Source organism: Scyliorhinus torazame, chromosome 11, assembly GCF_047496885.1.
Source record: "Scyliorhinus torazame isolate Kashiwa2021f chromosome 11, sScyTor2.1, whole genome shotgun sequence".
Classification (NCBI taxonomy): domain Eukaryota; kingdom Metazoa; phylum Chordata; class Chondrichthyes; order Carcharhiniformes; family Scyliorhinidae; genus Scyliorhinus; species Scyliorhinus torazame.
Genome location: NC_092717.1, coordinates 200,713,783 through 200,737,623, shown reverse-complemented (window position 1 = coordinate 200,737,623; position 23,841 = coordinate 200,713,783). Strand labels below are relative to the sequence as shown.

Sequence of the window (23,841 nt, the reverse complement as noted above, 5' to 3'; positions counted from 1 at the left end):
AAACGATGTGGTCATGGATCATCGCGTCGGAGGTGGAGCCGTAATTGCAGGATTGCGCGAGGATGCAAAGGTGGGTGAGGAAAGATTGAAAAGGTTCATCCTTACCCTGAAGACGCTGTTGAAAGTCATAGCGCTCAAAACTTTCATTTACCTCGATGTCACAGTGACTGTCGAATTTGAGCAGGACTGTCTTGAACTTGGACTTGTTTTCACCTTCAGCGACAGTGAGATGGCGTGGTTCATGGCCGTGGAAGGGAAGAGAGCAATCTTCCTGGCGTCTGAAGCAGCTTCCAGGTCTGTAGATTCGAGGTATAGCTGGAATCGTTGTTTAAAGATTTTCTAGTTCACACCGAGGTTGCCGGTGATGTGGAGCGGCGGGGATGGGCGGACGCTGTCCATCCTACTGGATGGCTGATTGCTGGTCGAAGACAGATCACTTGAAGGTAGGTCTATTAAACTCTAACATCACATACTGGTACCATGATGTGTTGGGTACTCTGGATCTGTGGAGACTGTGTTTACCTTAGCAGTAACATAGACAGGCTACCAACACTTGTAATAGTACAACTCTATTTTATTTAACTAAGAGCTGTTAAACATACTTGCACTGTGGGTCGACACTGATAGATTGACTGACGACCTATGCCTAACCTGACCAGCCTATACTGCTAGCACATGGTGGATGTTTGTGCTACTGACTGCGGGCTCTGTCTGTCTCAGAGGCTGCATCCTGAATGAGCGGGAAAACTAGTGCCCTCTGTCTTTATAGTGACCGTGCCCTAACTGGTGAATGGCTGCTGTGTTGTGTGTTGATTGGTCTTGCAGTGTGTCGGTCAGTGTGTGTCTCTGCACCATCATATACTGATGTATATATTATGACATGCAGAAGAGGAGCAGCACAGAGAGAGAGAGCGTCAGGAATAAATGTCCGTCTGCAAGAGAGAGAGTGTCAGGAATAAATATCCATCTGCAGGAGAGGGGCAACAAAGAGAGCATCAGGAATAAATATCCATCTGCAGGAGGGGCAACTGAGCGAATATCAGTAATAAAAATCCATCTGTGGAGGGGGACAACAGTGTGTGTGAGAGAGAGAATTAGGAATAAATAAATATCCATCTGCAGGAGAGGGGCTACAGTGTGTGTGAGGGAAGGGTGTGTATCAGGAATAAATAAATATCCATCTGCAGGAGAGGGGCTACAGTGTGTGTGAGGGAAGGGTGTGTATCAGGAATAAATAAATATCCATCTGCAGGAGAGGGGCAACTGTGTGTGTGAGAGAGGGGTAGCACGGTAGCATAGTGGTTAGCACAGTTGCTTCACAGTTCCAGGGTCCCAGGTTCAATTCCCGGCTTGGGTCGCTGTTTTTGCAGAGTCTGCACGTTATCCCTGTGTCTGTGTGGGTTTCCTCCGGGTGCTCCGGTTTCCTCCCACAGTCCAAAGATGTGCAGGTAAGGTGGATTGGCCATGCTAAATTGCCCTTGGTGTCCAATAAGGTTGGGTGGGGTTCCAGGGATAGAGTGATGGTGTGGGCTAGGGTAGGGTGCTCTTTCCGTGGGCCGATGCAGACTCGATGGGCTGAATGGCCTCCTTTTGCACTGTAAATTCTATGAGACTAAGAGTGGGAGAATCAGGAATAAGTAAATATCCATCTGCAGAAGAGGGCAGCACTCCGAGAGATCATCAGGAATGAATATCCACAGAGAGAGAGAATCCAGGAATAGATCCAGGAGGGTAGCACATAGAGAGGGAATAAGGAATAAATATCCATCTGCAGGAGAGGGCAGCACAGCGTCAGGAATAAATATCCATCTGCAGGAATGGAGCAGCACCGAGAGAGAGAGCGTCAGGAAACAATGTCCATCTGCAGGAGAGGAGCAGCAGAGAGAGAGAGAGTGTCAGGAATAAATGTCCATCTGCAGGAGAGGACAACACAGAGAGAGCATCAGGAATAAATATCCATCTGCAGGAGAGGGCAGCACAGAGAGAGCATCAGGAATAAATATCCATCTGCAGGAGAGGAGCAGCACAGAGAGAGAGCGTGAGGAATAAATATCTATCTGCAGGAGAGGAGCAACACAGAGAGCGTCAGGAATAAATATCCCCCTGCAGAAGAGGGGCAACACAGGTGTATCCATCTGCAGGAGAGGGCAGCACTGAGAGAGAATTCGGAATAAATGTCCATCTGCAGGAGAGGGCAGCACAGAGAGAGCGTCAGGAATAAATGCCCATCTGCAGGAGAGGCGCAACACAGAGAGCGTCAGGAATAAATATCCATCTGCAGAAGTGGACAGCACTGAGAAAGAGAGAGCGTCCGGAATAAATGTCCATCTGCATGAGATGGCAGCACAGAGAGAGAGCATCAGGAATAAATATCTATCTGCAGGAGAGGAGCAGCCCAGAGGGAGAGAGAGCATCAGAACTAAATATCCATCTGCAGGAGAGGGCAGCACAAGAGAGAGCGTCAGTAATAAATGTCCATCTGCAGGAGAGGAGCAGCTCCGAGAGAGAGCGTCAGGAATAACCATCCATCTGCAGGAGCGGAGAAGCACAGAGAGAGAGAGCATCAGAAATAAATATCCATCTGCAGGAGAAGGGCAGTACTAAGAAAGAGAGAGCGACAGGAATAAATATCCATCTGCAGGAGATGGCAGCACTGAGGGAAAGAAAGAGAGCGTCAGGAATAAATATACACCTGCAGGAGAGGAGCAACACTGAGTGTTGGGAATAAATAAATGAAGTGAATACAAAAACCAATACAGCACAGGAGCAGGACCTTTTGCCCCACTAAGCCTGCACTGATCCAGATTCCTTATTTAGGCCTACTATTTGGTGCCCAAATGATCTGTAATTCTCCATTCCCCGCCTGTACATCCTGTCTATCAAGATACATCTTAAATGTTGCTATCGCGCCTCCTCCACCATCTCCACTGGCTACGAGTTACAAGCCCCCACAGCCTTTGCCTAAAAACCTTCCCCGCACATCTTCCCTAAATTTTCCCCTTCTCACCTTGAACCTGTGCCCCCCCTTATAATTGAGTCCAGTATGGGAAAATGCTTCAGTCTATTCACCTTTCAATACCTCTTGTAATTTTGTAGACCTCAATCAGGTCTCCCCTCAGCCTCCTTTTCAACAAAAACAATCCGAGTTTATTCAACCTCTCCTCCTAGCTAAATGTAATTTCTGGTGACCAAAACACAGTACAGTGCATTTAAATTGCATCTCTAGCATTGCCAAATATCCCAATGCTTTCAGGGGTTCGGGGGAATGTTTCTTCCTTTTTAAATTCTTTTCATGTGTGTATTTTGACCCAGTGACAGTGCAGGGGGATTATATTGTCTCAAATCAGGATATAGTGTAACTTGGAGGGGAACTTGTAGTTATTGGTGTACTCGTGCATCTGTTGCCCTTGTAGATGTTACTGGTCTAGAAGGTGCTGTTAAAGGAACCTTGTCAATGGTTAACACTGCTGCCACTAACCGGTGTGGAGGGTGTAATTATTGGGGCGGACAGCTGCTATGTCGGTGATGGTTTTGAATTTCTTAAGTGCTTTTGGAACTGCACCTTTCCTGGCAAGTGAGTCTCCCATCATACTTCTGACTTGTGCCTTGTAGATGTTGGGCAGGCTTTGCAGAGTTGGAAGATGCGTTACTGGCCTCAAGAGTTCCCAGCCCCTGACCTGCTCTTGTAGCCACTGTACGATATGGCTGGTCCAGTTCAGTTTCTGGTCAGTGGTACCCAACCCCCCCATGATGTTGGTAATGGGGGAATAAAGACCGAGCCAGTTCTGTATCCATCATACCAGTTCACCTCTGATCCCATGTGACTTCACCTTCTGTACCAGTCTGCTTTGTCAAAGGCTTGCTGAATAAATCAACATCTGGCATGTGGGAGGCTTTCAAATGTCAGTTGATAGGAATTCTGGACCGGCATGTTCCTGTGAGGAAGAAGAATAAATATGGCATAATTTCGGGTACCTTGGATAACGAGGCATATTGCGAGTCTAGTCAAAAGGAAGCATTTGTAAGGGCTAGAAGGCACAGAACAGATGAAGCGCGTGAGGAATATAAGGAAAGTAGGAAGGAAGTTAAAGTCAGGAGGGCTAAAAAGGGTCATGAAAAGTTTGTTAGCAAACATGATTAAGGAAAATTCCAAGGCTTTTTATATGTATATAAAGAGCAAGAGGGCAGTCAGGGATAGGGCTGGCCCACTCAAGGACATTGGCGGGGGGGGGGGGGGGGGGGGGGGTTGGAATATTTGTGGAGCCAGAGGAAATGGGCAAGGTACTAAATGAGTACTTTGCATCAGTATTCACCAAAGAGAAGGATTTGGTGGATGATGAGCCTGGAGAAGGATGTGTAGATAATCTGGGTCACATTGAGATCAAAAAGGAGGTGGTGTTGGGCATCTTGAGAAACATTAAGGTACTGATGGCATCTACTCCAGCATACTGAGGGAAGCAAGGGAGGAAATCCTTGGCAGGAATCTTTGTATCCTCACTGGATACAGGTGAGGTCCCAGAGGACTGGAGAATAGCTAATCTTGCTCATAGAACATAGAACATAGAACATAGAAAATACAGCACAGAACAGGCCCTTCGGCCCACGATGTTGTGCCGAACCTTTGTCCTAGATTAATCATAGATTATCATTGAATTTACAGTGCAGAAGGAGGCCATTCGGCCCCTTGAATCTGCACCAGCTCTTGGAAAGAGCACCCTACCCAAACTCAACAACACCTCCACCCAACACCAAGGGCAATTTGGACATTAAGGGCAATTTATCATTGGCCAATTCACCTAACCCGCACATCTTTGGACTGTGGGAGGAAACCGGAGCACCCGGAGGAAACCCACGCAGACACTGGGAGGACGTGCAGACTCCGCACAGACAATGACCCAAGCTGGAATCGAACCTGGGACCATGGATCTGTGAAGCAATTGTGCTATCCACAATGCTACCGTGCTGCCCTTAAGAACAAATAAATCTACACTATATCATTTTCCCGTAATCCATGTACCTATCCAACAGCTGCTTGAAGGTCCCTAATGTTTCCGACTCAACTACTTCCACAGGCAGTGCATTCCATGCCCCCACTACTCTCTGGGTAAAGAACCTACCTCTGATATCCCTCCTATATCTTCCACCTTTCACCTTAAATTTATGTCCCCTTGTAATGGTGTGTTCCACCTGGGGAAAAAGTCTCTGACTGTCTACTCTATCTATTCCCCTGATCATCTTATAAACCTCTATCAAGTCGCCCCTCATCCTTCTCCGCTCTAATGAGAAAAGGCCTAGCACCCTCAACCTTTCCTCGTAAGACCTACTCTCCATTCCAGGCAACATCCTGGTAAATCTTCTTTGCACCTTTTCCAGAGCTTCCACATCCTTCCTAAAATGAGGCGACCAGAACTGTACACAGTACTCCAAATGTGGCCTTACCAAGGTTTTGTACAGCTGCATCATTACCTCATGGCTCTTAAATTCAATCCCTCTGTTAATGAACGCGAGCACACCATAGGCCTTCTTCACAGCTCTATCCACTTGAGTGGCAACTTTCAAAGATGTATGAACATAGACCCCAAGGTCTCTCTGCTCCTCCACAATGCCAAGAACTCTACCGTTAACCCTGTATTCCGCATTCATATTTGTCCTTCCAAAATGGACAACCTCACACTTTTCAGGGTTAAACTCCATCTGCCACTTCTCAGCCCAGCTCTGCATCCTATCTATGTCTCTTTGCAGCCGACAACAGCCCTCCTTACTATCCACAACTCCACCAATCTTCGTATCGTCTGCAAATTTACTGACCCACCCTTCAACTCCCTCATCCAAGTCATTAATGAAAATCACAAACAGCAGAGGACCCAGAACTGATCCCTGCGGTACACCACTGGTAACTGGGATCCAGGCTGAATATTTGCCATCCACCACCACTCTCTGACTTCTATCGGTTAGCCAGTTCGTTATCCAACTGGCCAAATTTCCCACTATCCCATGCCTCCTTACTTTGTGCAGAAGCCTACCATGGGGAACTTTATCAAATGCCTTACTAAAATCCATGTACACTACATCCACTGCTTTACCTTCATCCACATGCTTGGTCACCTCCTCAAAGAATTCAATAAGATTTGTAAGGCAAGACCTACCCCTCACAAATCCGTGCTGACTATCCCTAATCAAGCAGTGTCTTTCCAGATGCTCAGAAATCCTATCCTTCAGTACCCTTTCCATTACTTTGCCTACCACCGAAGTAAGACTAACTGGCCTGTAATTCCCAGGGTTGTCCCTCGTTCCTTTTTTGAACAGGGGCACGACATTCGCCACTCTCCAATCCCCTGGTACCACCCCTGTTGACAGTGAGGACGAAAAGATAATTGCCAACGGCTCTGCAATTTCATCTCTTGCTTCCCATAGAATCCTTGGATATATCCCGTCAGGCCCGGGGGACTTGTCTATCCTCAAGTTTTTCAAAATGCCCAACACATCTTCCTTCCTAACAAGTATTTCCTCGAGCTTACCAATCTGTTTCACACTGTCCTCTCCAACAATATCGCCCCTCTCATTTGTAAATACAGAAGAAAAGTACTCATTCAAGACCTCTCCTATCTCTTCAGACTCAATACACAATCTCCCGCTACCGTCCTTGATCGGACCTACCCTCGCTCTAGTCATTCTCATATTTCTCACATATGTGTAAAAGGCCTTGGGGTTTTCCTTGATCCTACCCGCCAAAGATTGTTCATGCCCTCTCTTAGCTCTCCTAATCCCTTTCTTCAGTTCCGTCCTGGCTATCTTGTATCCCTCCAATGCCCTGTCTGAACCTTGTTTCCTCAGCCTTACATAAGTCACCTTTTTCCTCTTAACAAGACATTCAACCTCTCTTGTCAACCATGGTTCCCTCACTCGACCATCTCTTCCCTGCCTGACAGGGACATACATATCAAGGACACGTAGCACCTGTTCCTTGAACAAGTTCCACATTTCACTTGTGTCCTTCCCTGCCAGCCTATGTTCCCAACTTATGCACTTCAATTCTTGTCTGACAACATCGTATTTACCCTTCCCCCAATTGTAAACCTTGCCCTGTTGCACGTACCTATCCCTCTCCATTACTAAAGTGAAAGTCACAGAATTGTGGTCACTATCTCCAAAATGCTCCCCCACTAACAAATCTATCACTTGCCCTGGTTCATTACCCAGTACTAAATCCAATATTGCCCCTCCTCTGGTTGGACAATCTACATACTGTGTTAGAAAAGCTTCCTGGACACACTGCACAAACACCACCCCATCCAAACTATTTGATCTAAAGAGTTTCCACTCAATATTTGGGAAGTTAAAGTCGCCCATGACTACTACCCTATGACTTCTGCACCTTTCCAAAATCTGTTTCCCAATCTGTTCCTCCACATCTCTGCTACTATTGGGGGGCCTATAGAAAACTCCTAACAAGGTGACTGCTCCTTTCCTATTTCTGACTTCAACCCATACTACCTCAATAGGGTGATACTCCTCAAACTGCCTTTCTGCAGCTGTTATACTATCTCTAATTAATAATGCCACCCCCCCACCTCTTTTACCACCCTCCCTAATCTTATTGAAACATCTATAACCAGGGACCTCCAACAACCATTTCTGCCCCTCTTCTATCCAAGTTTCCGTGATGGCCACCACATCGTAGTCCCAAGTACCGATCCATGCCTTAAGTTCACCCACCTTATTCCTGATGCTTCTTGCGTTGAAGTATACACACTTCAACCCATCTCCGTGCCTGCAAATACTCTCCTTTGTCAGTGTTCCCTTCCCCACTGCCTCATTACAAGCTTTGGCGTCCTGAATATCGGCTACCTTAGTTGCTGGACTACAAATCCGGTTCCCATTCCCCTGCCAAATTAGTTTAAACCCTCCCGAAGAGTACTAGCAAACCTCCCTCCCAGGATATTGGTGCCCCTCTGGTTCAGGTGCAACCCGTCCTGCTTGTACAGGTCCCACCTTCCCCAGAATGCGCTCCAATTATCCAAATACCTGAAGCCCTCCCTCCTACACCATTCCTGCAGCCACGTGTTCAACTGCACTCTCTCCCTATTCCTAGCCTCGCTATCACGTGGCACCGGCTCCTTTGTTTAAGAGGGGTAGCAAGGATAATACAGGAAATTACAGCGGTGAGCCTTGAATCAGTGGTAGGAAAATTATTGGATAGGATTCTTTGAGACAGGATTTGCTCCCATTTGGAAGCAAGTGGACGTATTAGCGAGAGGCAGCATGGGTTTCTGAAGGGGAGGTCGTGTCTCGCTAACTTGACCAAGTTTTTGGAGGAAGTGACGAAGGTGATTGATGCAGGTAGGGCCGAGGCTATGGAGGAATAGGGCAGGAGGAGGTTACGGAGATGGAATGCGAGGCTATGGAGTTAAAGGGCAGGAGGAGGTTACAGAGATGGGAGTGTACAGCAATGGAGGAATTTGAAAATTATGAATATTAAAACTGAGGTATTGCTTGACTGGGAGCCACAGTAAGGACGTGATTTGCCCGAATGGGGACAGAGTCCTGCAGCGCGTGTTATTAGCCAAGTATTTCCCACCGTTTGGAGAACCCAGCAACACCCCGCTATCTATCGTCCGTCCCGGTGCATCGGGGGTCTCAGCAGGGAGCTCCCCGACGAGGCCGCACTTTGCCCTGTTTTCTGCACTGAGGAGCTCCACTCACCAGAACCCCTCTGCAGCGAGCGATCGGGACAGCATCCCGATCACTCGAGCACCTGATGCGGCCCCCAAACTCACTATAAGGAGGTCATTAGGGCCCCTGCAGCCCCACACAGCGCACCCTGGCAGTACCAACCTGGCACCCAGCATTACCAGGGTGCCACCCTGCTCAGAGGGCATGCACTTTGGGCCTCAAATCCTCTGGGAGATCGCCATGAGTGCCATTATATCTGGTCCCCCATTTGTGGAGACCAGTATTGAATGGCACTCGCCCAAGATCTCCAAGGCAAGCGAGTTATATCCCACGTCTTGGTTAGACCTTGGGAACACATTTTGGAGTGAGACTAGCTGTCTGACTCTAATGTGCAGATTTGTCACAATGGGTGAGATTCGCATTGCGATATCTCGCAAGATCGTGTAAGATGTCGCGAGGCGTGGTGAGCCATGTAGATCCCAGAAGTGGCACATGAACGGAAAACTTCAAATTAGGGGATTTTGTTTTTCAAATCTCCCTACAGGAGGCCATTTGGCCCATTTGAGTCTCACCGACCCTCCAAAAGAGCACCTCACCCCCCCCCCCCCCCCCCCCCTCACCCTCACCCCCAAACCCCTCCCAACCTGCACATCTTTGGACACTAAGGGGCAATTTTATTATGGCCAATCCACCTAACCCGCACATTTCTAGACTGAAGAAACCAGAGCACCTTGGGGAAACCCACACAGACACGGGAGAATGTGCAAACTCCACACAGATAGTCATCAGATGCTGGAATCAAACCCAGGTCTCTGGTGCTGTGAGGCAGCAGTGCTAACCACTATGCCACCATACTACCAGGACATCCTGCAATTTTTAAACTGATAGTTATTCAGCCAGAATTTCCAGAGAACATATGATTTTATTATTGCTGAGCATTTCTTCTGTAACTAACTTTTTCTTTTGTATACCCGATTGTCCAGAGCTGGTTTCCATCTTCATGTGCAAACTCTGTAACCTGTATTCCCCACGCCGAAATGAGCTACTAACTCATGCCTCTGAAAAGCATGCAGAGGAAGGCCTGGCTCCAGATGAACTGGTTGTCCCATTACGGCCTCTTCCCGGACCTGAAAAGACTGAGAGAAATGAAGAAGGTAGGAGTCTAAAATAATCCTGACTCACTGCACTCACTCTTGATCTATTCCTGAATAATCATTTTTCTTCCTTTGTGTTAACGCAGCGAATTGTAGCAGTGCTAGATCTAGAGCCAGTTTGATTCATCTACAAAGCCCATTAGGAGTCCATCGCTGGATTAAGGAACATAAGTAGAGTAAGAATTAATATTGAGAATCTGCCACGAGATGCATCTGGCATGCTTTTTAACCAAAGGATGACAAAACACTAAACCTTCATAGAATAAATACTGTTCTGTAGAAAACCCTTCTGGCATATTTGCCTTTTGAAAATTCTTCAAATGTTTAGTGTTGTGTCAATGCAAGAACTAAAGTTTGAATCCTTTGTAGTGAGCTGACCTACTTGATCAGCCTTATTTTAATTGGACAAGTTGCTCAACCTTTTATGATATTATGTGCAATCTTTATTTCCAAGAAATTGCATTGGATCTAATGGTTGGGGAGGGCTGCAGGACAAACAGTACCATTCAATGCTAATTGCAATTTTCCAAAACGGGGAATTTTCTGCCGGGGAGTGGGGGGGAGGAGGAAGAAGAATTGGATAAATGTGTATTTGGAACTCCGCGTGATGATCAAAATATCAATTATGATTAACTTCAGCCTAATAATTTGGGTCAATTTTGCCATTCACTTGAAAAACAGATGCCTCTGTGGATGTAGATTTAAAATCACCCTCTTGGAATTTTCATTTAAACCAAGTGAGCTGAAGGTTTTTAGCTTGTATCTGCTGTTAAGCGGAGATGCATTTCAGACCAAGACTAATCTCAATTAAAACCCCATCCCATCTACCATTTTTATTTGACCATTCCGGGAATTTGAAACTTTTAATGGGTAAATTGGGTTGTTGCATTTATGTTATGAAGGAAAATAAGATAAATGCAATTAATGTGCTGATTGCAATTTCAAATTTCTGTAAACTTATCTGGGGCTTTACCAGTGTAGTAGCATGCCTATGTGGTTGCCTCCTCTTTTTTTACTGACTTTTTCTTTACCTAAGAAATTTCACAAATTAGTAGATGCAGAGGGTGCTAATGATGAATGTTATTGCCTAATAAGGCAGCAGCCTCACACTGACATCATAATCAGTGCAAATATCCCTCAAAACAGACCATATTTGGTCTCAAAAACTTGCTATGCAAATGAGCTGAACTGACATCACAATGGTGTTGACATTGTGATGAACAGCTAGCTTGTTTTGTAAACCATATAAATATGAGGTGCACCACAAGACAAGTTCAAACCTTGGATCAAGCTCAGACACAGCGATGGGTTGCAAGAAACGGAAAGCACGAAAACGTCCAAAGTGTAAAAAAGCACGGAAACGCCCAAAATGTAAACGTCGCAAGGTCGCCAAAAAGAAATGTGGCTGTTAATAAGATGTCAAATAGTAACAAGGCCCAGACAAGAAATATGAACGAGAAACAGAAGTGACTGTTATTGTAGACATCCACTGGCCTGGAAGACAATCTCCCTCATCGCTTAAAATTTTTACTGTACCACATCATTGTACAGCAAAATAAAATTCTCAAGTAGCTTGAATTTCAATGTGTAGTGTATTCTTCCTTTGACTTGCTTCCGCTCGGTTTGTTGGGTTCTGAGTCAGGAACATGCCAAGGTGTCACAGGAGAGGAGGTGGCGCACAAAGGATAATGTTTATTGGGTTTTCTGAAGATTTGTGTGCTCCTTCTGACACCTTGACTTGTCCTTGTTCTAAGTCATGATGATCCCTGATGGATTGATGCAAGTTGGTATGGATGGGCAAGAGGAATGGGTTGTGGGGGTGGAGAGAGAGTGAAGGATACAGGACCTTAAATACATCCGTCTCTGGTTTCCCAGGTTACCCTTTGGTTGCCCTTTACAAGGGGTGGTGGGGCAGAGATGCCATCTCTAGACGGAAGGGTTTTAGTCTTGCCTGCTTTTAGAGATGGACGGAAACCTGTAATGGACATGCACACTAAATGTATCATCTCAGTTTGTTTGCACATCCACTGATGTGTCCATGATTGATGCAGGCTGCAGACAACCCTGTCTCAATATCTCTGCAGATGACGAGATTTAGGAACCCATCACTGGTTAGCGCAGTGCCTAGAAGAGCAAGATCCTGAGCAGCAAAAGAGGCAGCAGGGTTATGAGGCCAAAGAGGCTGGCAAACATGGACACTGCTATGCCAACCTTAATGTATATAATCAGTGCTTGTCTAGAAATGAGCAAAACACGATGCTAGAAAACTCCCTTGTGTGTATGTTCCTGTATGTGGTTGCTCACATCTGCGAGCTTTTCTGGTACGAGTTGCAGCTGTAAGGATGCTGGCAGAGTAATGCCGAGCTCATGGTCTGCAATGAGTGAATGTGTGCAGGGTGTCCTTTTCAATATGGCACCAGGACCGTTGACCCCCATGCGGTAATGGCAGGGCAGGTGACTTCCTGCCCACTCTGCCACAAAATTTGCAATAGTAAGGAAGGAGATTAGCCTGGGTGGTGTGGAATCTGTGTGGGTGGAGCTGCAGAACACCAATAGGCAAAACAAGTTAGTGGGAGTTGTGTACAAACCACCAAACACTAGTGAGGTTGGGAATAGCACCAAACAGGAAATTAGACATGTGCAGTAAGGGTACAGCAGTTATTATGGGTGACTTCAATCTGCATATTGATTGGGCTAATCAAACTGGCAATGCGATGGAGGAGGATTTCCTGGAATGTAAAAGGGAGGAACCAACTCGAGAGCAGGCCATCCTTGACTGGGTATTGTGCAATGAGAGAGGATTAATTAGCAATGCTGTGGTGCGAGATCCTGTAGGGAAGAGTGATCATAATATGGTAGAATTCTTAATTAAGATGGAGAGTGACACAATTAAGAGACTAGGTCCTGAACTTAAAGAAAGCTAACTTTGATTGTATGAGACGTGCATTGGCTAGGATAAGCTGGCAAAGGATACTTGTGGGGTTGATGGTGGATAGGCAATGGCAGACATTTAAACAACACATGGATGAGCTTCAACAATTGTACATCCCTTTCTGGCTCAAGAGTAAGATGGGGAAGGTGGCACAACCATGGCTAACAAAGGAAATCAGGGATAGTGTTGAAGCCAAAGAGGAGGCATATAAATTAGCTAGAAAAAACAGCAAGCTAGGACAAATTCAAAATTCAGCAGAGGAGGTCAAAGGGTTTAATTTGGAAGGGAAAAATAGAATATGAGTGTAAGCCTGCAGGAAACATAAAAATTGACTGCAAAAGCTTCTATAGATATAAGACTGGTGAAGGCAAATGTAGGTCCCTTACAGTTCTAATCAGGTGAATTCATAATGGGCCACAAAGAGATGGCAGACCAGTTGAACAAATACTTTGGATCTGTCTTCACTAAAGAAGACACAATAACTAGGGGACAGAGTGTCTAGCATGAAGGAGGAACTGAAGGAAATCCTTATTAGTCAGGTTATTAGTCAGGAAATTGTATTGGGGAAATTGTTGGGTTTAAAACCGGATAAGTACCCAGGGCCTGATGCTTTGCATCCTAGAGTACTTAGGGAAGTGGCCCTAGAAATAGTGGACACATTGGTGACCATTTTACAGCATTCTATAGACTCTGGAGGAGTCCCAAGAATTGGAGGGTAGCTAATGTAACTCCACTTTTTAAAAAAGGAGGGAGAGAGTAAACGGGGAATTATAAACCGGTGGTGGGGAAAATACTGGTGTCTATTATTTAGGATGAAATAAGAGAGCATTTGGAAAACGGGGACAGGATCGGTCCAAGTCAGTATGGATTCACTAAATCATGCTTGACAATGGTTAGCACTTGCCTTACAGTGCCAGGGACCTGTGTTTGATTCTAGCTTTGAATGACTGGAGTTTGCACTTTTTTCCCCGTGTCTGCGTTAGGTTTCTTCCGGGTGCTCTGGCTTCCACCTACAGTCTAAAGAAATGCTCGCTGTATAAAAAGGAAAAGATTAGTGAAGACAAATGTGGGCCCGCTACAAGTGGAGATAAGAGACGTTATAATGGGGAATGAGGAAATGGCAGAGAAATTAAACAAATGATTTGTGTCTGTCTTCCATACCTTCCAGGAATGATACCGGACTATTGGTCTCACACGAATGAGAAATTGAAAGAAATTAGAATTAATTTTAAAAAACGTAGCACTGAGAAATTAATGGGACCAAACGTTGATAAATCCCCCAGACCTGATGCTCTACATCCCAGAGTTTTGAAAGAGGTGGCTGTACAGATGGTGTACACGTTGGTGGTCATCTTCCAAAGTTCTATAGATTCTGGAATCCTGCAGTTTGGGAGGTAGAATTGTAACCCCACTACTTAAGATAGGAGGGAAAGAGAAAACAGGGTCCTACAGACCTGATCAGTAGGAAAAATGCTGGAAACAATATAAAGAATATGGGGTGGGTTTCTCCGTCCCGCCACGCCAGATCTAGAACCAGGGGACAAAGTCTCAGAATTTAGGATTAAGATGAGGAATTTCTTCCCTTGGAGGGTAGTGATTCATGGAATTCTCTACCCCAGAAGGCTGTGGAGACTCTGTCATCCAGTATATTCAAGACTGACATTTTTAGATATTAAAGCTATTAAGGGATATGGAATAGTGCTGGAAAATGACAATGAGGTAGAGGATCAGCCTTTATCCCTTGAATGGCAGAGCAGACTCATGGGTCTAAGTGGCCTATTCCTGATCCTATTTCCCATGTTCCTATTTTGCATTTTTGAACCATCTGATGACAATTTGTGCATTAATCACATCCCACGATTGGATGACAAATTCACATGAAACATCAATAATTAATAATCTTGAATTGTCACAAGTAGGCTTACATTAACACTGCAATGAAGTTACTGTGAAAATTGCCTAGTCGCCACATTCCGACACCTGTACAAGTACACCGAGGGAGAATTCAGAATGTCCAAATTACCTCACAGTACGTCTTTCAGGGCTTGTGGGAGGAAACCGGAGCACCCGGAGGAAACCCACGCAGCCACGGGGAGAACATGCAGACTCCGCACAGGCAATGACCCAAGCTGGGAATTAAACCTGTGCCCTGGCGCTGTGAAGCAACAGTGCTAAACACTGTGCTTCCATGCCGCCCTAGGGCAAGCAGGACAGCACGCATATTTCCACCTTGTTGAAGGGTTTTTGTCCGTCTATTATCCACCTATTCCATGAAGAGTACAAGAGGATATGCCAGGAGCAACACCAAGCGTACCTAAAAATCAGGTGTCAGTCAGTTGAAGCTTCAACACAGGACTACTTTCGTGCCTAATGGCATAAGCAGCAAGTAATAGAGGTGAGCGATTCCATAACCAATGGATTAGATCAATACTGTGCAGTTCAGTCGCATCTAGCCGTGAATGGTGGTGGACAACTAAATAGTTAACTGGAGGAGGAGGGGCCGCAAATAATTCTGTTCTCGATGATGGAGGTACCCAGTACATCAGTGTAAAAGACCAGGCTGAAGCATTCACATCCATCTTGAAGAAGTCAGAAGTAGCAAGTGGTTGATCCATCTCATCCTCCTCCAGGGATCCCAGCATCATAGATGGCAGTCTCAGCTAGTCTGTGATATCAAGAAACAGCTGAAGGCACTGGATACAAAGGCCAAGGGCTCTAACATTATTCCAGCAATAGTACTGTGCATCAGAACTTGCTGGGCCCCTAGCCAAGCTGTTCTAGTACAGCTACAGCACTGGCATTTACCCAGCAATGTGGAAAATTGTCCAGGTATGTCCTGTACAGAAGAAAACATGACAAATTGAACACTGCCAGTTACTGCCTCATCAGTCTACTATCAATCAGTAAAGTGATGCAAGGGATCATCAACAGTGCTAATAAGCGGAACTTGTTTAGCAATAACCTGCTAGTTGATGCTCAATTTGAGTTCTACCAAGGTCCCACAGCTCCTGACCCCACCAAAGCCTTGGTTCAAATGTGGAAGAAAGAGCTGAACTCCAGAAGTGAGGTGAGAGTGACTGCCCTTGACATCAAGGCAGCATTAGACCAAATGCAGCATCAAGGCGCCATACAGTGAGAATCGGGTGGAAACCCCTCCGTTGGTTAGAGTCATACCTGGTACAAAGGAAGATGGTTGTGGTGACTGGAGAAAAATTATCACAGTTCCTGGACATCACTGCAGGAGTTCCTTAGGGTAGTGTCAGCTGTTTCATCAATGACCTTCCTCCCATCACAAGGTCAGAAGTGGGAATATTTGCTGATGATTGTAGAATATTCAGCACCGATTATGATTCCTCAGATACAGAAGCAGTCCATGTCCAAATGCAGCATAACCTGGGCAACGTGACGACTTGGGCTGACACGTGGCAAGTACCATTTGTGCTGCACAAATGTTCATGCAATGACCCATCTCTAATAAGAGAGAATCTAATTGTCTCCGACTTTCAATGGCATTACCATCACTGAATTCCCCACGATCAACATTGACCACAAACCTAACTGGACTAACAAAGTAAATACCGTGGCTACAAGAACAGATCAGAGGCTAGGAATCCTGTGGTGAGGAACTCGCGGCTTGACTCCCAAACCTGTCCACCATGTACAACGCACAAGTCAGGATTACGATGGAATACTCTCTACTTGCCTTGATGAGTGCAGCATCCACCAGGGTCACACAGCTCCTGGCCTCATCAAAGCCTTGGTTCAAACATGAGTTCAGCTTCAGCTCAACACCTCCAGGACAATGCAGCTCATAGGGGCTGGTTTAGCTCACTGGGCTAAATCGCTGGCTTTTAAAGCAGACCAAGGCAGGCCAGCAGCACGGTTCAATTCTCTTACCAGCCTCCCCGAACAGGCGCCGGAATGTGGTGACTAGGGGCTTTTCACAGTAACTTCATTGAAGCCAACTTGTGACAATAAGCGATTATAAAAAATAAAAAAACATTTTAATTTATTTTTTCACTTCCTCCATCACCGACAAACCGTGGCAGCAGTGTGTACGATCTACAAGATGCGCTGCAAGAACACACAATGGTTTCTTGGCACTTTCCAAACTCACAACCACTATCATCTAGAAGGACAAGGGCAGCAGACAAACACCATCACCTTTGAAGATCCCCTCAAAGTCCTCACCATCCTGACTAAGAAATATATTGTAGTTCCTTCACTGTCGCGAATCAAAACCCTGTAACTCCCTCTTTAAAAGCATCGTGGGTACACCACAGGGTCTGCAGAGGTTCAAGAGGGCAGCTCACCACCACCTTCGCAAGGGCAATTATGGACGGGCAATAAATGTTGGCCTAGCAACAATGAAACAAAAAACATTCTCCCACAAGAGGGAGCAGCCTCTTCACATTCACTCTTGTCAAGAACCCTCACGATCTTAAAGGCTTAAATCAAGTCACCTCTTATTTTCTAAACTTCAGTGGATGCAAGCATAGTCTGCCCAACCTTTTCTCATACGACAACCCGCCCATAACTTGAATGGAAGAGGAGTGACCATTGCAGACCTGGTGAGCTGAATGGCTTCTTTTTGCACCGTAGCGTTTCTGTGGTTCTTGGAGCTAAAGGGGAAAGTGGATAAACATCTAGCAAGTAGAAGAAAACTGAAGGGCTTTTACAAGCATTAAGAAGGTAAAAACTTAGTTGAAAGAGAGGAGGGAGCCTTATTTTGGAGAATTATGGTGTCTTCATATTTGTAGTGATTAAATTAAAACTGAAAACATGTCATATCAACAATGTCTGGTGCTTGTGCTCCAAAATCATTTTCCTTTATAATTTCCCTTTAGGCTTAATGGACAGAATAGCCTCCTTCAGATTTGTACTAGTGTATGAAAATTGTAAAGCAGTAAGGTTCAGTAGGCATAAATTTTGGGAATGATTAAATATAAGCACTTTGTATGTAAATGAGGCATTAGGAGGCCAAATGCTTCCACACCTCAAGTTGGCCACTGCCGTCCCAATTTTCACCTTGGGTTGGAACGGGGACTTCTAAGTTTAAATGCGTACCTCTGGTATCTCATCCTTGTTCACTACAGTATAGAAATGTCGATCACAATCTACGAAAATATGAACAATTCTGATTGTTTTTTTTTGTAACTCTATTTTAATTTAGCAACAGTAGCTGTGAAGAGGAAGAGGGGAAGACCCAAAGGTTCAAAGAAAAAATTCTATGCTGAAGCAGAAGAATCTGGAGATGCTGGCAGTTGCAATCTGAGTGCAGGAAATAAACTTGACCAAAAAGAGGAGGAATTAGAGGAGTTGGACAGCTTGGACTGCAGAAAGTGCAGCCGAAAATTCTCAAACAGGAGACAACTGCAGAAACATCGCTGTTTTGTTCTATTGAAAGACAATGGGGAAGAAGAAGAAGAAGATGGTAATACTTATTTATCACCAAATATCAAACTGGGTTTAATGTACTTTTAAAGATTGGGTGCAGTTTTATTTTTCTGTTGGTTATTTGATTTTGTATGTTTTGTTTATGTATAGAGTGTGGAGTGTATAGGGATCAGTTATCTCAATTGTCTAGACGTCTTGAATGTGGTGCAGAATGATGCCAATAGTGCGGGCCCCATCCCTGTACTGGTGTGGTAGTTCATGAGGGCTGCCTCCTTGCCTTGCCCATACTTGATTTGGAGTGATATCCCTCAAGCTATATCATCACTTTTCTTTCTCTAGCAGAAACGGATGCCTATGGTCCCTTCCCTTGTAGACTATAACCTTACCTGGAGGGTGGGACAGAAGTCTCCATAATGTCACATAACCCTTGGATGACATGCATGAGATTAGTATTTTGGAACTCCATAGTGCAGCTTACTAGGTATGAAATGAGTGCTATGAAGCCCAATTTCAGTGGGCAGCTTCAGCTTTCAGGACAGGTCTGACTTGAAATCATGTCAGGATATTGCTACCACCTAAAACAGGTGTTGAATTTAAAATGTGTTAATCGGGGCCTAATACCTGTTTTAGGCTCTCTCAAAGGAATTTGATTGTGATGTGCAAGGTAGGCAGTGGCCATGATTGTTTGAGACATACCTTTGGATTGCTGTTGGCAGGGCAAGCTGGCTTTCGTGTCGTTCAAATAGATGAACTGCCTATGGTGGCTTAAGAGGCAGTGTTGGTCACACGAGTGATCATGACTGTGTGAGCTTTACAAACTGGATGTTTGACTGCAGAAGCATCAAAGATAGTCCTATACTATTGATGCACGATCAATTAAACTCAAAGACGAGGTTGTATCATAACTGAAGGCTTTAATAGACTAGATCTGCTCCCCAGCAGCTTTGGTACAGAATGAGGGCGGCTGGGAGGGCACCTGTTCTTATACCCTGCCTGTCAGGGCGGAGCCACATACCAAACAGCCAATGGTAAGCTGCTAGGCTGACCCAATGGTCTACAGCCTCTTGGGTACTGCAATATCTGATACTACCACATTCACCCCCTGTTTAAAAAAAAAATGTCCGGCGGGGGTGGTGGCCAGTGGTTACAATTGCATTTAACATGGTATGATCAGATATGGAGGTACCGTGAGTATTTACAAGCGTGGAAGATATATACAGTCAGTGTTCATTTACAGTTACAGTTACAGTGTAGCAATCAGTCGGTCGGGTGGCCTGGTTGTCCTCCTGGATCGTCTGAGCCTCTGTGGTGATTCTGGTGGGGGTCCGGGCGTCTGCGACTCCGGGAGCGTGGCTTCGTCGTCCATGGCAGCTTTGTCACCCCTAGACGGCGCTGGTGGGGCAAACGGTTGACACGAGAGGGGGGTACCTGTAGGGGGTATCAGTGGGTGGGATGGCCTAGGTAAGAGCGGCGGGAGGACCGATTTCCCCAGTGAGGTGCTGTGGGATGGGGGGGGGGGAATGGTTCGGGTGCGCGTGGGGTTCCGGCGGGCACCAGGTCCCGGAGGGAGACTATCTTGCTGGCCGTCAGGGAACGCCACGGCGTACTGGGGGTTAGCGTACAGCAGGTGGACCCTCTCGACCAACGGGTCCGACTTGTGCACCCGCACGTGCTTCCGAAGCAGGATGGGTCCAGGTGTCGCTAGCCAAGTTGGGAGTGAGGTCCCGGAGGAGTACGTCCTGGGGAAGACAAGGAGACGCTCATGAGGTGTCTGATTGGAAGTTGTACAGAGCAGCGACCGAATGGCGTGGAGGGCCTCGGGAGGACTTCCTGCCAGCGGGAGACCAGTAGAACGGTCTTCCAGACCGTTCCGTTCTCCCTCTCTACCTGCCTGTTTCCCCGGGGGTTGTAACTGGTCGTCCTGCTTGAGGCGGTGTCCTTGCTGAGCAGGAATTGACGCAGTTCGTCGCTCATAAAGGAGGACCCCCTATCACTGTGTATGTACGTGGGGAACCCGAACAGTGTAAAGATACCCTGGAGGGCCTTGATGACAGTGGTTGCGGTCATGTCGGGGCAGGGGATGGCGAACGGGAACCGGGAGTACTCGTCAATCACATTCAGGAAATACGCGTTGCGGTTGGTGGAGGGGAGGAGGCCTTTGAAGTCCATGCTGAGGCGTTCAAAGGGACGGGAAGCCATTATCAGGTGCGCCCTCTCTGGCCGGTAGAAGTGCGGTTTGCACTCCGCGCAGATTTGGCAGTCCCTGGTGACTGTCCTGACCTCCTCGATGGAGTAGGGCAGGTTGCGGGCCTTAATGAAGTGGAAAAAGCGAGTGACCCCCGGGTGGCAGAGGTCCTCGTGGAGGGCTCGGAGGCGGTCCACTTGTGCGATGGCACCTGCTGTACGCTACCTTGTCTGGACAGGGCATCGGAAGGCTCGTTTAGCTTCCCAGGGCGGTACACGATCTCGTAGTTGTCGGTGGAGAGTTCTATCCTCCACCGTAAGATCTTGTTGTTCTTTATCTTGCCCCGCTGTGCATTATCAACCATGAACGCCACCGACTGTTGGTCAGTGAGGAGAGTGAATCTCCTGCCGGCCAGATAATGCCTCTAGTGTCGCACAGCTTCTACTATGGCTTGCGCCTCTTTTTCGACCGAGGAATGGCGAATTTCTGAAGCATGGAGAGTATGGGAGAAGAAGGCCATGGGTCTGCCTGCTTGGTTGAGGGTGGCGGCCAGAGCTACGTCGGATGCATCGCTCTCTATCTGGAAGGGGAGGGTCTCGTCGATGGCGCGCATCGTGGCCTTTGCAATGTCTGCTTTGATGAGGCAGAAGGGGAAGGTTGTGGACTGGATTAGGGGTCGGGCTTTGTCTGCGTAGTTGGGGACCCACTGTGCGTAATAACTGAAAAATCCGAGGCAGCGCTTCAGGGCCTTGGAGCAGTGAGGGAGGGGGAACTCCATTAGGGGGTGCATGCGTTCAGGGTCGGGGCCTATAACTCCATTTCGCACAACGTAGCCGATAATGGCTCGGCGGTCGGTGCTAAAGACTCATTTATCCTTATTGTACGTTAAGTTAAGGATTTTCGCGGTCTGGAGAAATTTTCGGAGGTTGGTGTTGTGGTCCTGCTGGTCATGGCCGCAGATGGTGACGTTATCAAGATACGGGAACGTTGCGCGTAAGCCGTACCGGTCAACCATTCGGTCCACCTCGCGTTGGAAGACCGAGACCCCATTTGTGACACCAAAGGGAACCCTTAAAAATTGGTAGAGCCGCCCATCTGCTTCGAAGGCATTGTACTTGCGGTCACTAGTGCGGAGGGGTAGCTGATGGTAGGCGGAGTTGAGATCCACCGTGGAGAAGACCTTGTATTGTGCGATCCTGTTTACCAGTTCGGATATGCGGGGGAGAGGGTACGCATCCAGTTGCGTAAACCTGTTGATGTCTGACTGTAGTCAATGACCATCCTATGTTTCTCCCCGGTCTTCACCACCACTACTTGAGCTCTCCAGGGACTGTTGCTAGCTTCAATGACCCCTTCCCTCAGTAGCCTTTGGACCTCTGACCTGATGAAGGTCCGGTCCTGGGCACTGTACCGTCTGCTCCTGGTGGCGACGGGTTTGCAATCCGGGGTGAGGTTCGCAAACAGGGAAGGCGGGTCGACCTTAAGAGTCACGAGGCCGCAGACAGTAAAGGGGGCGGGCTATAGGGCCGCCGAATTTAAAGGTGAGGCTTTGCAAGTTACATTGGAAGTCCAACCCCAGGGGTGTAGCCGCGCAGAGGTGCGGCAGGACATAAAGGTGAAAATTGTTGAATTTCCTGCCTTGGACAATGAGGTCTGCTAGGCAGAACCCCTTTATCTCCACTGAGTGTGACCCGGAGGCCAGGGAGATTCTTTGGTTTACAGGGTGGGTAACAAGTGAACAGCGCCTTACCGTGTCGGGGTGTATAAAGCTCTCCGTGCTCCCAGAGTCGATCAGGCAAGACGTCTCGTGGCCGTTGATGAAGATCGTCGTCGTTGCTGTTGCGAGTGTCCGAGGTCGATTTTGGTCCAGCGTCACCGAGGCCAGATGGAGCAGTTGTGGGTTGTGATCGGGCAGCATGTAGTCGGCCGTGCTGGGGGCCTGGGGCCCCATCCAAGGTGGCGTCTCCCATGGATCGCACATGGTGGTCGGGGATGGACAAAATGGCGGCGCCCATCCGCCAGCGTGGCATCCGAGGGGCAAGATGGCCACGACTGTGGGTCGGACGTGGCCCTAGGATAGGGGGGGTGCGGTGAGTGCTGGCCGCCTGGGGCCCGAAGGGAACGTTGCCGCGGCAGTCCGGAGTCGTTGGAGACCGCGGCCACAGCTCGTGCTTGGCAGACCCCCACAAAATGGCCTTTCTTGCCGCACCCTTTGCAGGTGGAGGTGCGGGCTGGGCAGCGCTGGCGGGGGTGCTTTGCCTGCCCGCAGAAGAAACAACGGGGCCCAACAGAGTTAGCGGGCCGTCTTACAGCGCAGGCCTGCGGGGACACGGGGAAGATAAGTGGGGCTGCCGCTGCGGGATGCCACGCAGCCCAGGGGGCCGCTGCGCGGTCGGGCACATAGGACTGCGCGTTTCTGGAGGCAACACCCATGGACCCTGCCAGGGCCCGTGCTTCTCTCAGTCCCAGGGTGTCCTTTTCTAAAAGTCTTTGGCGGATCTCTGAAGAGCTCATACCTGCTATGAAGGCAACCCGGATTAGAAGTTCCGTGTGCTCGCTGCCCAAAACTTGCGGGCAGCCACAGTTTCTGCCCAGCACCAGTAGAGCACGGTAGAAGTCCTCCAGCGATTCCCCGGGGCTTTGCCGTCTAGTTGCAAGCAGGTGACGTGCGTAGACCTGGTTTACAGGGTGTATATAATGTCCCTTTAACAGCTCGATCGCATCACCATAGTCCTCCGCCTCCTCGATGAGGGAGAAGATTCCAGGGCTTACTCTCGAGTGCAGGAGATGCAGTTTCTGTTCTCCTGAGGTGGTGCCTCCGGCCGTCTCGCGGTCGCCTTTAAAACAGGCCAGCCAGTGCTTAAATATCGCAGCCGCGTTCTCCGCATGGGGGCTGAGTTGTAGACACTCCGGCTTGATTCGGAGATCCATTCTTTCAGCTTAAGAGTAGTCTATTAAATTGATGCACGATCAATTAAACTCACGTCTTTATCATAAATGAAGGCTTTAATAGACTAGATCTGTTCCCCAGCAGCTTCGGTACAGAATGAGGGCTGCTGGGACGGCACCTGTTCTTATTCCCTGCCTGTCAGGGCGGAGCCACATACCAAACAGCCAATGGTAAGCTGCGAGGCTTGCCCAATGGTCTACAGCCTCTCGGGTACTGCAATACCTGATACTAACACAACTATCCTGGCCCCAGTACTCAAACACAAGCACATGCAACCATTTTAGAATGATGGAATATAGCATGTGTCTGGCTGATTTTCTTTTTCCCTCCTTAAGTAGGAGTTACTTGTAACATCAATACTTTTGCCTTATCTAAGATTATCTAATGCCGCATAGTCTATAACTGTAACTTAAGTTATTTCTGCACTGAGTGCCTCTGTTGTCATACATTGGTGGAGACCTTGATGGAAGTATTTAACTTAGTATGAGATCATTCACGTCATTTCTAATGTGCGACTGGTAAACATACAAATTAAACAAAGTTATATAGA

At 47.3% G+C, this 23,841-nt stretch overlaps 1 protein-coding gene across 4 annotated transcripts in view; it reads left to right on the top strand.

Annotated features, from left to right (window-relative positions):
• zfat (zinc finger and AT hook domain containing) overlaps nucleotides 1-23,841 on the top strand; it is a 187,173-nt gene that overhangs the window by 4,965 nt on the left and 158,367 nt on the right. For 2 of the 4 annotated variants that reach the window (XM_072468251.1, XM_072468252.1), the window contains exons 2-3: nucleotides 9,657-9,827; nucleotides 17,933-18,193. In XM_072468251.1, coding sequence (XP_072324352.1) covers nucleotides 9,657-9,827; nucleotides 17,933-18,193 — 432 coding nt within the window. Of the gene's footprint in view, nucleotides 1-9,490; nucleotides 9,828-17,932; nucleotides 18,194-23,841 lie in introns of those variants that run through there. The other 2 variants (XM_072468250.1, XM_072468249.1) reach the window with 1 other exon arrangement.